Here is a 15,542-nt window from a genome sequence, read left to right as displayed (position 1 = left end):
TGTCAGTGTTGCAAACTGCTTAGGTTTTGAAAATCCAGCTGGGCTCTGTCTGTCTGTCACACCATCACCAGAAGTAACGATGCTGCGGTGAGATTTAGCTGACAGTCCTGTGAACCGGGGCCAGGAGCGGACATGATCCAGCCTGACCTCGTGGCAGCACTGCAGACATGCCTAGGAGGAGAGGGACATTGTGAAATCAGAGCTTGCTTGAGGCTGCGCAGACAGAGAGCCAGGAGCCCACCCTGCCTGAGCAGCAGCCTCCTGTCCCGGCTGGAGACCTCAGGACTGCACAGCCCCAGCTGGACCTGGGCACCAGCTGAGCTGGGAGGGCTGAGGGTTTGCCCATGTGTGTGTGAGGAGATGGGGGTGCAGGTGGAGGGAGGGAGAAAGCATCAGGAGAGCAAAGAGCGGAGCCTGCTCGGCCCCTGTGCTGCCACATCACCTTTAGTTTTCCCAGCTCCAACATGCCCCAGCTCTCCGTGGTGGAGGAGGAACTCAAGAGGGAGGATGTTTATTCTCCTAAGTTTAAGTAAGGACAGAAAGCAGGAAACATTAAAATATGTGTGCATTCCCAGCATCAGAGCGCTGTTGGCATTTGTGTGCAAAATGGCAGAACCCTTGCAGGAGCCCATCACCACCTGCCTGGCCGGCTGCAACAAACCCACTGTAGGGCCACTTGCATCCTTGGAATGCTTACACAAGTTATGAAAATACCTTTTTTTCTTCCATTCCTGCTATTCAGCCATCTCCCCTTGGCTCCTAGCGTACAGCACAAGGCAGACTAGAAGGCTCGTTTTCAGTTTCACCCACTCAGACAGGGGCCGATGGGGCAGGAGCCCACCTGCGTTGGTGGAAGCTGATCTCAGCCCATGACTCGCAGATAATGTAATTTCCCTGGACATATTACAAGTCTATGATTTTCTGGATTTGGCTGTTGACCTTATAGTAATTGTATATGTTTATTTATACACTATGATAGCTCTCTTAATTAATGAGGGTGAATTTAATTGCCAGAACTAAGTTTCTGCTGAATTAGATGGGCCAGACTCCCGGGCTTTGCCAATGCTGCGATCAGTTCTGGAGGCACGCAGTGGCCGTTGGGCCAGCTTAACCACTGGCTTGTGTTCCCCTGGCACTGCAGTCATCCTCGTGGGCGTGGAGCTGCAGCGCTCCCCTGAGCCCTCCGAGGAGATCAAGGCAAAGAGGAACAGGAGTGTCGTTGCATCGTGGTGAGTCATGGTGCTGGATCAGCCCTTGGGCGCTGTTGGATGCTGGACAATTGAGAGCAGCTTTTGCAGAACCACCCCTGTGGTTGTCCCAGTTCCCTTTGGTCATCTTTGGGATTTTCTAGTGCACCCGCAAGCCTCAGCCAGCATCTCATCGTGGGCTGTCCCTGTGCTTCAGACAAAGGACTCCAGCAGCATGGAAAAGCTTCTCGCTGGTCGGAAACAAATCAAAGAGTTAAACACCAGGGAGGGAATAATGCTGAGCTCCAGTGTGGAAGAGCGAGAGGTCAAAGTCATGATGAGAAATGGCCAGGAACCAACGCTTTTGGTTTTAAAAAAAATAAATTCCCTTACTCGCTCCATGGTGGGGAACGCCCCATCGTGCTGGGAAGCCTTCCAGCTCGCTCCACTCCTCAGAGCTGCGTACTTTTACAAAGTACAAAGAGCTTCTCATAATGTTTTGCCTTGTGGGTACGTATATGATTAATTCCGTGCAAGCATTACTGGTGCAATAACAATACTGGAGGTCCTAAAACTGAGAAAGGAAACACATTTGGCTCATACTTCATACACAATCACTTACACTTAAGCTATTGATAGTTGATTGGGATCTGTAGACTGCTGGGCTGGTGCCACTGGGTTTCTGAGCGCATTCAATGGCTGGAACAGACAGCAAGGCTGTAGGTTTTGGCAAGCTGTAGGTCTCATTAGTCAGGCTGACTGTATCTGACACGAGAGATTCCCATCCACCAAGATGAAGCTCACTTCCCTAGGCTTTGGCTGACGTCCCAACAATATTTACATGAAGGACAACAGAGGATCAGTGCTAGATTAAGGCTGTGAGTTTCCAGTAGGCAGACAGTTAAATATTCTATTGAAATCCTCTTTTGATTATTTAGATAATAATGAAGTTTATGCATGTCCTTGAGAAATCTGGGGAAAGGCAGTTGTTTTATGCTAAGCATGCAGAGATGTGTTTAATCTTGATAATAGGAGTAAATTATGTATCAGCGTTTATAACCTCAGCTCCTTCATTTCTCACTCGCTCCGCAGAAGTACCAGAAGCCTCTGAAGGCAGCAACATCCGCGTGGGGCCGGCTGTGCGGGAGGAGGGGGCAGGCATGGTCCTTGCCCTGCATCCCACCTCGCAGGGCAAGTGGGATGGATGTGTGGCATCCCAGCTCCTGGGTCCCCCTGCAGCTCCTTGGGGAGTTCGGCCCTTCCCTCCCTGAGCCCATTGGTGGGTGGCCAGCAGCGCAGGGTTGGAGGGGTCCCTGGTATGAGCTGCTGTGACACGGGCCCCAGGTGCCTCCCAGGAACTGGGAGGGGATTTGAACCCCCTGGGTTTAGGGCTGCAGTTCTGACCACTCACCCAGCGCAACCCTGTGTTAACAGCAGGTGCCTTGTCCCAGCTGTGTGTGTGCAGGGGGAGGGTGAGAATGAGGATGAGGGTGCAGATGAGGATGAGGATGTGGATGAGGATGAGGATGCAGATGTCTTGTTTGGTTCCCTGCTGGTTAGGAGAGGTGCCGGAGGAGGCTACGATAGCCATTGCCCAGGAGCCTCTCGGTGGTACAGCTGCACTGAAGCCAGTGAAGCTGCTCGGGTTTGTGCTGGCCCCGCTCTGCGACAGGTACAAGCAGCTGGGAATTGCTTTTTATCATCCGCAGCTGTAATTTCTGTTTTGCTGGATTTTTATCAGAATCGTCAAGTAGCTATTTTCTGAACGACACCTAATTTTGAATGGGATGCAGTAATAATTTGATTCATTGTTGCCGTTCGAATTTGGATGCGTGGCTGGTATTGCATTACCCCGAGACAGACTATTTGAATTTGTCTGCTTCAGATTTGACAATAGGAGAGAAAAGTAACCTTTGGATTAATTTGCTTTAGCAACTAAAGTCCCATTAAATGGAAGGCAGCTGGTGTCAAAGGCATAAATGGAGACAAAGTTTTGCTCCCAATTGTGGGAAATGTGTTTAAACAGACTAGAAATGTTTCCATCTCTGCAGGGTATAATATACTCAAATGGTTACATTAACATGAAAAAAATATAAGAAAGAGTGTATTTAGGACAATCCCTCTGTATCCAGTGTTAATGAAATTGAATTCCAGTAATGAAGTCAAAGGGTTGTATTCTTCACTCGGTGCACGCAGTACAGTAACTTCCATTAGCATTAATGGGAGCTGTGCATATGAATTACGGAGCCATAATGGTTAGAGATGGAAAAGGTCTATCGGATCCTGGAGTGCTTTCCTCTCTGAGGACCGGATCCTGCTCGCTCTGTTCTCGTATGCAGCCTGATGGCTCAGCTAGGATGTTAATGAGCCCTGTATTGAATACCCCAGCTGATGCGTAAATAGCGGAGTTTCAGAGGTAAAATCCCTGCCACTCAGGGGCCAGCACAAGCTCTGTGGACCACTTAAGTCCCCAGAAAATGATTAATTGGAGTTTAAATGGTGTGTTCTGCCGGCCCTCTGAACGGGAATTAATTTTACTGTGTGAATGAGGTGGGGATTGGCCTGCAGTCCTGGGTAAAGGGGGGCAGCCAGCATTAAATTATATCCTAGCCCATACCTTAAGGCTCTGGCTCTGCTGTACTATGCAGCACGGCCAAAAAAGAGCTCCTCTTGCTTTGGGTGAGTGCTCTCCTTCCCATAGCACTGTACGCATCCAAAAGGCTTCAGTGAGCCTGGGAGGTGGTTTTCTGGAGAAAATCTTTTGCATTGAATCTGTTAGCCATGCAGCATGTAGTTAGAGAGGCACCGCAGGTGCACCAGCGTGCCAGTCTTCATTCATTGCACAGGCACCATGCTGCAGAAGCCAGGGTGTTACTGATGGTAGCACAGAGCAGGGGACAGAGTTGGATGGGCCAACCCCCACTGGTGTAAATCAGGGGGGGGCCTCGGCGCTTCCTGGGGCTGTATCCACCTGCGGCAGGTGGGAGGGAGCCCCGTTATGTCTCTGTGGGCTGTTACACAGGTGCTGCCCAGGAGCCTCATTCAGATGTGGGTCCTTATCAGCAGTTGCATAATGAATTAATCTATTTTGCATCCCTTGTTTCATTAAAATAATTCCTCACGGCATTATCTTTGTCCAAGCACCATTGACCTCCAGTGCTGGGACAGACAATCCAGGATTAAAAATACAACATTTTTTTAGCTCGCATAAATCCCAAGTAATGGTGAAAGATAGAAAAAGAAAGGCTCCTTGTTGCAGTAAAGAGCATTTGTCACTGTCCCTAGTTATTAGTATCCTCTGAGCGTTGTACAAGGGAAGCCACGACAGGATTACATTTCTGCATAGACTGGAGGTTTCTTACTAGGAAAGGCGAAGAAAGCCCTGTAAAAGCCCACAGGTCGAAAATACAATGCACTATTCCCCACCTCTTGTTTCTTGATATTACGCTATTATGGGAGATAAGGGAGAGGTGCAGAGTCTTAATTTACAAGCAAACGATGAACCCTGGCTGGGGACTGTTTGCATATTGCTTGAGCTTATTAGTGGTGGGGCTGGGGCACAGCGCTTGCACCGTGCTGTGGGCTTGTGCCCCACGTTCTCTGCGTGGGAGAGGAGCGTGGGCTGCAGCCCTGCCTGCCAGCTGCCCCTCGCACAGCCGCGCAGGGCAGGGTGGCTGCAAAAAGCAGGATTTCTGCAGCACGCAGCTTCCCAGAGAGGCAGCGAGGTGCAGCACAGTGCCGTGGACAGGGCTTGCGCTTCGTGGCATGCCGCTTGGAGAAAATGAAGGTGCTGGAGTTGAAAAGAAACCCCAAAGTAAATGGGAGATGGGTGTTAAATAATGCAGTTGCGCATTGTCCATGAAAGATGGCTAACCGTGAGTAAACATCAACAGCAATGTTTGATCCCTTCATGTTTACGATTTATTCATATTTATTATTCATAAATTCATATTCACAAATGTTAGACCTGCACCCCAGTGAGACATTTGCATTTTATTTTGTATTTTTTTTTTCCCCTTAGTTTTGTGAACTGAGATTTAATGATTTGCTTTTCCACATAGTTCCCATGCTTACTCTCCCTGGCTCTTCTCTTCTTGTTTCAGGAAGAGATTTCTAACATGGAAAAGTGATATTTGAATAGATTCCCCTAAGGCAATCAATTTACTTTTAATTTGTCTGGAACTAAGCTTTTCTTTGTTGCAATGAGAGAGGATTGAAACTGCTGTAAAATTTATTAGCTTCCAGGAAGATTTTGAAATGAATTTTTTAATGATCGTGCTGTTTGCTGTACCCAGAAGCAGTGTCATTGTGATTACAGTATAATCACACGGTTGCCGAAGACGCACCAAAATGCAGAGATAAAGCCGTGTGTCCGTGATGAGTACTGCTGGTTGTGGCCGGACAGTCCAGGGACCCGTCTGCCGCTGCTCCCATCTCCTCACACCTGGGTTCTGGTTTGGGGCCGCTCGGCCCAGGCTGGGCTCCCCTCCACCTCCCCGCCTCGCACAACACAAGCAGGTCCCGCTCTTCTGCCACCCATTCTTTCTCATTTTTCATTGTCAAGCAACTCCTCCGCTGCTTTTCCTTGCTCCACATGTAATAGCACAAATGAGCTCCGCTTACTCACCTCTGCAAACCTGCTCTGACATGGATTGGATTGAACTGAGTGTCTGTTTGAAAATGGAAACTCCAGGGACTATTGTCATCGCCCAAATTGCACCTTAGATTGTATAACAGCACATGTCATCTGGCCATTTATCAGGAATATTACATTCCCAGGCACTTGCACCTCAGTACGATTTAACTTTGTCTCTTTGGCCAGCGCTGAGATTCCTCTGCAGATAATTCAATTGCTCTGAGAGCTGAATGGCCTCCTTTCAAACTGGTTTCATGTTGCAGGCCGTGGAGCGAGTTCAGGTACAGAGGCTTTGAATAGGAGACTGAAAGCATTTGTAGATGCAGGATGTTCATTAACCCTTCCTTTGAACTGTGAAAGGCCCTGTGCCTGGAGGAGCTGGAAGCTGTGCTGCTCCGTGCATGCCACGTCCTGCATCCCTCGGGCACTGCTGGAGTCCTCTGGCCCTGAGTCCCCTGGGGTGCCCGTGGGTGAGCTGCGGGTGGCAGCTGTCCCACCGGGTCCTTGTGCAGCTGCTGCCCAGCTCTGACCCCCTTGCAGCACTGGGTTGGCCGCAGCACATCACTGCTTGCCTTTGTGCAGGTCCCTTGAGGCGCGGGCAGAGATGGTTTGAAATCTGGAGCTCAACACGGGTTTTGCTGTACTTGTTGAGAGGCATATTAATTCCAGAGGTGGCAGTTGGTTTTATTTTATTTCATATTTGCTGTGTGAGAGCTTATGTTTAGCAATGATACATCTTTTCTGCCAAGTCTGGCTTCAAGATAACTGCTTAGCTTATGGCAAGGCTTCTGTCAGGATGTTTTGCACCTGGGGAATCACTTTAAAAGCAGCCCTGCCCCAAGGTCATGTGACTTGAGTTTGTTGATTTGTACTAGGTGAAGGCAAGATTTGCTGAGAAACGGACACTGTCCTGCCTTGCTGCTGCAGGACCTGCAGCTCACACAAACCAGACACAGCTGCCACCCATGAGATGGCATTTGCCCATGGAGCTGTGCCTGGTTGACCTGTTCAGCCTGCACACAACAAAGCATCCACACAGCCTGATTCAGAGTAGGACTCCCCTCCCGGCATGCACATCTCGTACTCAGCTTCTTACCAAGTCCAGCCCAGGCTTCAAGCAACTAGCGCTCAAGCCGTGAGTGCACCCATTGTTTCCTCCTTCCAGGCTCCAGGGGCAATATTCACGCCAGCTTGCTAAGCTCTCTGCCATCGTGCGTCCGGCACGGATGTGGGAAGCTGCCAGGTCTGGCTGCCTGCCATTTGTCATGTAGTGTGTGATGCGGTGGTTATTACCTGGGCTTTGCTCCTTGCATTAGGGACATTTTTTAGTGCAGACAATAACAGTCGTATTGACTAGGGCAGGTCTAGAGCTGTAGAAGAATTTCCTGTCGTCCTATTTCTGATTGTTAAAGAAGAAAAAAGAAAGACAGAATAGAGCAATAAAGAGCCCATGAATGTGTATGGGTGTCCTGGGTGCTGTTATGGCTGGGTGAGTCAGACCTGGCTGTAAAGGGCAGCATGAGGGGCCCTGCCCAGCAGCTTTGTGCCTGCCCATGCGTGGGGCAGCTGCTGCTCTTGCTCTCCAGTGCGTGTCCCATGGCTGCTGGAGACAGATGCCATAGGAGTCCAAACCCCTCCAAGCTGCGTTCCTTGGAGACGTGATAGCAGGAGAGTGGTGGGATGTGGTTTAGTGGCAGATTTGTTAGCGTTAGGTCAGAGGTTGGACTCGGTGATCTTGGAGGTCTCTTCCAACCTAGACTATTCTGTGATTCTGTGATTCTGTGGTGCAGTGGTTATATGTATCGACAGGGCATGCTGATGGCAAACAAATAGTATTTATATGATCTACAGGGTTAACGAGGAAATTGGGGGGTAGGTGAAGGTCCTCTTTTAGCTAGGGAGAAGCAGCTGCTGCTTAGAGCCCTGCACTGGTCCCTGGCACCTGCTGCCAGCTGAGGGCTGGTCTGGGGGGCCCAAACATATGTTGTCCCTGGGAGCAGGGAGGTTTCTGGCTCTGGGAAGGGGTCTCTGTGGAGTGAAGCTGAGGTGTGTAATGGAATGAAGCTGAGGTGTGTAATGGGGACAGGTGCAGGGAGGCAAAATGTGTGGTGGAGCTACTTGTTTTCATGTCTTTGCATGGGTGGTGACCTGTGCTCCTCTGCCTGCAAGCTCAGCGTGCACCAAGTGCCGCTGGTGCAACTAGCAGACAAGCTTCTTGGTGTTCAGAGCACTTTGTCTCCTGGGCACTGCACCAACAGTCTTTAGTAAAACCACTCTTAAAGCTCAGGTCACTTTGTTGGATTTGAGGAATATCTACTCGAACTGAAGCAATTGGTGAAGCTCTTGATTTGTTTTTAACTGTAAAATGTGTCAGCTTAGAATAAATGGCTCAAGGCGAAACTCACTTGTACTCTGCCCAGGGTGAGGTTTGCCTTCATTGCGGTGGCTGTGTGTACGTGTGGAGCTGAGCTGTGATTCTGGGCCAGGGAGGTGAGAAACATTGGCTCGCCCCATGCATTCCTGTGCTGGACCAGGCAGCCCAGCATGTGCCCCAATCCAGCATTTTATAGTAGCAGAGAAACTGAAGTGATGTGTGCTCCAGCACCGCGCCCAAGGTCACACAGCAAAATAAATCAGTGTCTCATCTGGGATGAGAACTCAAGATATTTCTGTACCCCCTCCAGCCATTACCAAGTCCTCTGCTATCACAGCCAGACTACACAACTTTGTATGCCTGTAGCACCCTTTTGAAGTTAAGCTGTGGATAAATAGGCAGACAGCAACACTTTCTGGGCAATTTTCTTTTTTTTATTTTGCTCAAGTACTTGAAAGTAACAAAATCAAAGTGCAAGAGCATTGGCTTTCAGATCTTGGTGCAGGTTTTTCTGCATGTAAGGCTCAGAGCACCTTTCTCTAAAACTGCTGTAAAGGAGACTACCAAAACCCAGACCTCCTGCACAGCCACCCAGCACTGCGCTTTGCACCACTGGGTAGCTGCTCTGATGTAGAGAAAGAGCTAATGTTTTGCCCATAGATTTCCAATTAATTGGCTTCTTCTCCTTTAAAAAAAAATCCCTTTTTTTGAGGTCTGCCTTTTACTCGTTTATTCTCTGTAAGTGTTAAGCTGCTCATATTTTGGTGCATTGTGTTATGTGCTGAGAATTTTTATCATCCGCCCTAGTGCTAGAATGTGGTGGAAATACCAATGTGTCTGAGGAGCTGAGGTTATACACAGAGATGTACAAAGCATCAAAATGAACTGTTTTCAGACGGACAGGAAGCAGGCCGAAGCTGAGTCTGCGCCTTCCCAGGGCTCAATCTATCAAACCGACACCAACTGGGTGCGTTCTTGTGTTGTTAATAGCATTAATTCTTCAACACTGCTTTGCTGCTTTACGCATATATAGATTACGACAGGAAGGAGCTGCATCTTTGCCTGTGAGAACCTTGTGCTTTATGAGGGCTATCTGCAATTACAAGTTCTTACCGAGTGAAGGGAAAGCCGAAGTCGTAAGCTGAGATTGAAAAGGAGCCAGCAGTGCACGATGTTCGGTGGCAGCCACGGTCTAGTGCTCAGCAAAGGCTTGGGAAGTTGAAACTCCTGGATTTGATTTTCAGCGGTGCACTTGGTCGAGCCCCTCTGTTTCTCTGGCTCTGTCTGTCCATCCATGATGGGGCACAGCACCTCCCAGGCTGGCAGGGGATGGGGCAGTACTCTGGGGACAGCTGGCCACCTGTGGCAGGGGCAACGTGGGGCATGAGGCTTTGCATCTCCTGCTGCCGAGAGCCATGCTTGGCTGCTCTCAGACCGGGGCAGGAGAGGTCCTTGGAAAGAGTGAAATACTATTGCATATTTCAGCCCTAAAAAGTGGTGTTGGGACAGCCCTAAGTCGAGAGAAGGGATCTTTATTACTCTCATATGAATAAAGACCCACTGCTGGAATGACACATTTAATCTTCAGTGGAGTGGGCAGTCTTGTAGATTTATAAAGGCTCTGTTGTGTGGGAGGCCAGCGGGGATTAAGCAGAAAGTTAAAACACAAACACACACAAGAGAGAAAGCACCCCCTTCCCTCCGCTCGCTTCCCCCCTCTCCAACAAGCCAAGCTTAAATGTCATGTCAAACTGCAGTTAAAGCACAGTGGGTTTTAGCGTCGGTTACTAAAACCAGAAACTGCTGACAGCGCGCAGCCCAACATGTGGCACAAACCCATTTTAATTTATCTGCTGCCGTAACTCGCTTCCTCCAGGTTTCAGGTCTGGCAGTGGCAGCAGATGACACACAACCTGTTGGAAATTGAACTCCAGTCTTCAGAGCAGCAAAGAAATGGCAGTAAAAATCCCTCTTCCCAGCACCACTTTAAACATGATGGCTATTTGCTGTAAAATGGCGCATGTTTAAGCAGGAGCTGTGGGCAGTGCCAGGAGCGGTGGCGGCACCGGGACACACCATGCTGGGGGCCATGCTCGCCTGCTTCATACAGCCTTGTGTTTTCTCCACGCAGATCAGAGCGAAGGATTTCATTGCAGGGAAGAGTGCCGCATCCTGGGCCACTCGGACCGGTGCTGGATGCCCCGCAGCGCCGTCCCCAGCCGTGCCAAGTCCCCCGAGCACGGCAGGAACATCATTGCCCTCTCCATAGAGGCGACGGCAGTGGACGCGGAGCCTTATGCAGACTGTAGTGCCAAAAGGACCTTCGCCACCTTCGGCAAGGAGGGCGGCGAGCTGCTGGCCGAGGAGCGGGCTGGGAACCCCAAAGGCAAAAGAACGGTGGAGCCGGCTGCCGGCAGCCCCAAGGTGAGCGGCGCCGTCCGCGAGGCGGGCAACGGCTGCGAGGCCGCCAGCCCCGTCACCTCGCCCCTGCACCTGAAGAGCCCCGCAGCCTACAGCGGCCTGCCCTGCCCTGCTGGCCGCGGGCCACAGCCCCCGGCGAACACTGGCCCTGCCCGGCCCGCGGAGGCAGAGCCCAGGGGAGTGGACAGCGAGGGCGGCCTGCAGGAAGGCAACCTGCTGCTGCAGGACCGCAGGGAGAAGGACTCGCCGGTGGCCAGGAGACTGAGGGACATCGTCCTCTGAGCAGCGCCCAGCTGCCGGAGGGGCCAGGCGGCATGCCCGGCGTGGGTTGTTTTTATCGCTTACCAATGGTTCACAGATCGCTGTATTTAAAAGCTTTCCCTAAATGTATTGTTTATAAATGAAGCTGTTGTTAATGTGACAATCCCACTTGTTTCAACAGGCGGCAGGGGTGTTCAGCAGGGCAAATTAGCGCGTTTTCCTTTCGCCGGGGAGGTGGCAGAGGGCAGGGGCAGAGGTGAGGCCCAGCCTGCCAGTGGCAATGCTAGGCATCGCGTCTCTTGGATTTATATATTTTTGTACCTCAGAACTAACAAAATCTCCATTCTGCTTAAGAACCGAATTCCAAATTCTTTATTTGGTCACCTTTTTGTAGTCTAGGCAAAGCAATGGCCATTTCTCGCATACAACTTAAAAATTACAGGTCAGTGAGTTTTAATATTCACCCCACACAAGGCTGCTTCTATCTGAAGATGTTGCTATTTTGCTATGGACACCCCTGCATTTATGAATCCTTTTGCTGTCACATGCTTATCTGTACTATTATTGTATTTGATATTGCAAATTACTGTATGTCTAGTGATGGCAAAAGGCTTTCAAGTTTTAAAAAAACAAGCAAACAATCACAATCATCATACTGAAACCTTGGGGAACCTGCAGTTTCCAGACCCAGTAGAGCAAGTGCTTTTTCCAGTCCCCACCATCCATCCCCTGCAGCCTCCACCTGCTCTCTCAGGGCAGGGTGTCACAGGAAGGCATTCTGGGGAAAATTCTGCCTGAATTGCAACTGTCAGATGCACTGTGCTGAACTTTTTCCCTTAACCATTTATTTTGCATAACTTCCAGGCAATGCATGGAAAGTTTTTTCCAGAAGTTTCTTTATTTAGTTCCCAGATTTAGACATGCCCTGTCTCTAGTCATTTCAAAGTCAAAGTGATGGAATTATTTAAGAGATCTAAATTACCTTCTCAATTAGACACACACTTCCAAGTCAGCATTTCCCAGTTGTGATTATGCTAAGTGTGTGTGTGTATGTATGTCATCATGGCATGGATTTTACACTGTTCTGATTTCTTTTTATCCCTGCATCATGAATAAGTATGGAGTGAGCAATAGCAATGTTAATTTAGGGGCAGACAGGTGACATGTAACAACACTACTAATTCAATTAATGTGCCTTCTTAATGGAGAAAAAATTAAAGCAATTCATTATTTTTTTCTCATAATTAAGGACTTTTTTTGTGTGGGTACAATTTTACTCATATAAAATTGATTTAAAAATTGAGCTACTTTAATAGCCATTTTGTAGAAGGGAGAGAGAGAAAGGGTTTCACAGCTCTCTGCTCTCTTTCAGTGATAATTCCTCAGTGAGGTATGAGTAAGGTAGGAGGATTTCAGTTAGTGTATTATTGTTATTAACCCTTCACTTGACAGATTTTCCTACCCTAAATAATGTTTCATAGAATTTAAAATTGATTATGGGAGGGAAAATATATAGCTCTTGCCAATGTTTGCTGTACCAGCAAGTTGAAATTAGTGGTTTCTAGAGAAATAGTCTTTCTAGGTCTACATATCATGATAAAATATTTGTTACTTTGATTTATTTAAATTAAAAATGTCAACAAGAAAACAAGCTCCAGTCATTATTGTCCTCAAACTAAAATAAGCTCAAGTAATTTGTTTCTTCAGGGTGAATTGATACTGCCTGAAGTTTTAGCAATTCTGAGACAGGTCTGCAGTCAGTGTATTCCCCATGCCACTTGATAGGGCCAGGAATATGGAAGGAACCAACAAAAAAGGTCATCTAATGAAATTTGTGATGCTTCCCTCTCGTGTTATAACTACCTCATTCAGATCAAATCTTGTGCATTAATGTGATGTCATGTATCCCTCCTAAAAGTGAACCAGGGATTTTCCTCTCTGTTCTGGAGTTTGAGCCCGTTTTTAAGGGATATGTTATTTTGTTGTTTCCTGCCTGCGTACTGTACTGCTGTCTTTTTATTATTATTATTATTATTTTTTACAAATGTGTGTGTTATTATAACACAACAGAAGAAGAAATGGGCTAGCTTGGGGCTGTTAAAGCAACTGGATTTTTCTGTAGCTGTTAGGCTGGGTTTATTCTGATACTACCTGTTTTTGTCAGCTCTGTTGGACTTCCTTTGGGGAAAATCCATGCATGATTTTGCTGAGCAAAAGCACCTACTCGATACCCATCTGTCCCTTCTGTATAAACCGTCCCCCACCTTCAGTCATTGTCCCCTCAGTCACCCTATGGGGCCACGGAGAGATTCCACACCTCCATCTGGGAGCAGGATGGGACCGGTGCCCCCAGCTAACCCCAGCCCCCATCACAGGCACAGGGACAGGGAGCGTGGTCTCCTCCACCCCATTAGCCCCATCACTCACACCACCTGCCTCCAGCTCCTGAAAAGTGCTGGCCGTTAATTTGTGCTGAGCCTTGCCCTCTGCCTGTGGAGCTGCCACCACCAGCCCAGCGATTTTGGATGAAAAATAGATGCTAACTGAAAAGGAAGAAAGAAAGAAAAAAAAAAAAAAAAAAAAAAAAAAAAAGAAACATTTCTCTAATTTACCCAGAGGAAACGTTCCTTGCCACTCTGAATAAAAGCACAGCCGAGAAGGGATGCGAAATAATTCTGTATTAAAAGGGGGCATTAAAGAGGTCAGTAAGCCCTTATGCCTCCAAGAAAATCGTTTAAACAACAGTTTTGCCTGGGCTGACCCATGCTGCAGCTGGGGACACCAATCGAGGGGCCCTTCCCTGACACGTCCTTGCTGCGCAGGACAAGGCACCTCCACTCCACCTCCCCTTCCCTCTTCTGAATATTTTGCTATTTCTGTCAGTGTTCCTCTGTGTCACTTGAGATGAGCTCAGGGCTGCTGGGCAAATCACAGTCTATCTTGTTTTTTTAATAGTTGCATCAAAACTGGCCATGCAAAAACATAAAGGCTGCCGGGTGGGCGATTTTTCTGGGGGGGTTCCAGACCTACTTAGTGCTTCTTTAATAACTTAAACCTGTCCTCAGATTTGGTTTAGGAAAATGTGCTTGGATCTGTTGGTTTCCTTCAGGCAAACTTGCTCTGCTGCCCTGTGTCTTCAGGGGAGCAGCACCCGTTTATGATTCTCTACCGAGCATGACGAGGACCTGGTCTGGAGCAGCCCATGCGATGTCCCCATGGCCCCTCATGTCACCCTCTGATGGCCTGAGTGTCCCTTCCATGCAAGGGCACCCAGTTTCGCTGTATGGAGGAGCAGCAGGGAGCTGGAGGGGGGTTGATGGCTGAAAAAACAATCCCTGAGTGCCTGGCATGTAGTCCCAATGAGACTGTTGCCGTTCCCTGTTTGTCGTGAAGCTGGAGGTGGCCTGTGGATCACATGTCGTGCAGAAGTGATTTTTTTTTTCTTTTTTGAAATAGGAAACAAGTTGCTTTTGTAAAGAACACAATGTCTGATTAATATGTTGAAATTATTCTTGGGAAAAAAAAATCTAATTATGAATGGAAACATATTTGTCTGTCATTGGGGAGAATTGATCTTGTTGCTACTGCTGCTTTCGCAGCTATAGGTAATCTTTTACCCAACCTAGGAGCTGCGCTTACCTTGGGAGAGAAGCCCGGCCGACTCCACTGCAAGCACTGCTGAGATGGATCCTCAATCAGCATCAGCTGATGTTCAGCTGATCTAAGCTGGGATATAATCTTTAAACACAAAGAGCTGACCTAATGCAAACTGCTTTTCAGCAACCAATACCTCCTTGCACTATTCCAACGTGAACAAAATGAGTTGCAGGTGTCACACCTGACCGTGGCGCATTCCCGCAGCAGGAGGAGCAGCTGGTGGCACCGTTGCTGCACGCCTGCCTGCAGACAGCAGGGCTGCAGTGGGACTTAGTGCGGTATGTCTCATCATGGTGTCTCTGTTGCTGACTATATGAAGAATAAATTGTTGTATATGATGATATGTATGTTATGTACATTTTCACAGTGATTGAATCATTGTAAACAACAAAATTGAAAAAAAAAAGAATCACCATTCTGTCTATTTTATGAAGATGATAAAGCAGCTTTATTAAATTATTTCAATTCTGTTTCAAAATGGTGTACCTGCCACATTGTTTTTTTTAAATCTGATGAGAACTTTTTTTTCCACCTAAATGTGACTTTCTTTTCTCTGCTTTGAGCATCTAATGCATTTTAGTATTAAAGCAATTATTGAATAAAACGGAAAGTAAGTGTTTGGTTAAATATGCCTAAGTGGGTTTGCTTTGAGGGGCTGAAGGTGCTGGTCTTGCAGAAGTCAGAACAAGCCCAGATGGCTGTGTGGTCTGAGGGTGCTACCACAGCCCCTTCCACATGTGCTTCTCTCAGGGCTTTTGCATCCAAGAAGGTGCAGAGCTTTCCTGACCCCTAGGATGGGTTGTCCCCACTGCCCCCAGGGGTGCCTGGGGTGGGCAGGACCCGAGCTCCATGCAGCTCCTGCCATGGGAGAGCCTCTCTGCTCTCCCCTGGCCACTTTCCATGAAGCCAGGCAGAGGGGCAGGCAAGGGTAGGAAACACTGCCAACACACACTTTTTTTTTTTTTCCACTGAGGCACAGTAGAGAGGAAGAGTTATTTTCCCTGGA

At 48.3% G+C, this 15,542-nt stretch overlaps 1 protein-coding gene across 2 annotated transcripts in view; it reads left to right on the top strand.

Moving 5' to 3' along the window:
• The window catches only part of PCDH19 (protocadherin 19), a 57,730-nt gene extending 42,567 nt beyond the window's left edge, over positions 1-15,163 (top strand). For both annotated transcript variants that reach the window (XM_035325357.1, XM_035325355.1), the window contains exon 5: positions 10,329-15,163. In XM_035325357.1, coding sequence (XP_035181248.1) covers positions 10,329-10,900 — 572 coding nt within the window. In that variant the 3' untranslated portion in view covers positions 10,901-15,163. The remainder of the gene's footprint in view (positions 1-10,328) is intronic.
• The last annotated feature ends 379 nt before the right edge of the window (positions 15,164-15,542 follow it).

The sequence above is a fragment of the Oxyura jamaicensis genome, chromosome 4, assembly GCF_011077185.1.
Source record: "Oxyura jamaicensis isolate SHBP4307 breed ruddy duck chromosome 4, BPBGC_Ojam_1.0, whole genome shotgun sequence".
NCBI lineage: Eukaryota > Metazoa > Chordata > Aves > Anseriformes > Anatidae > Oxyura > Oxyura jamaicensis.
Note: the sequence above shows the minus strand (reverse complement) of the source record. Positions and strands in the feature narration are given on the sequence as shown.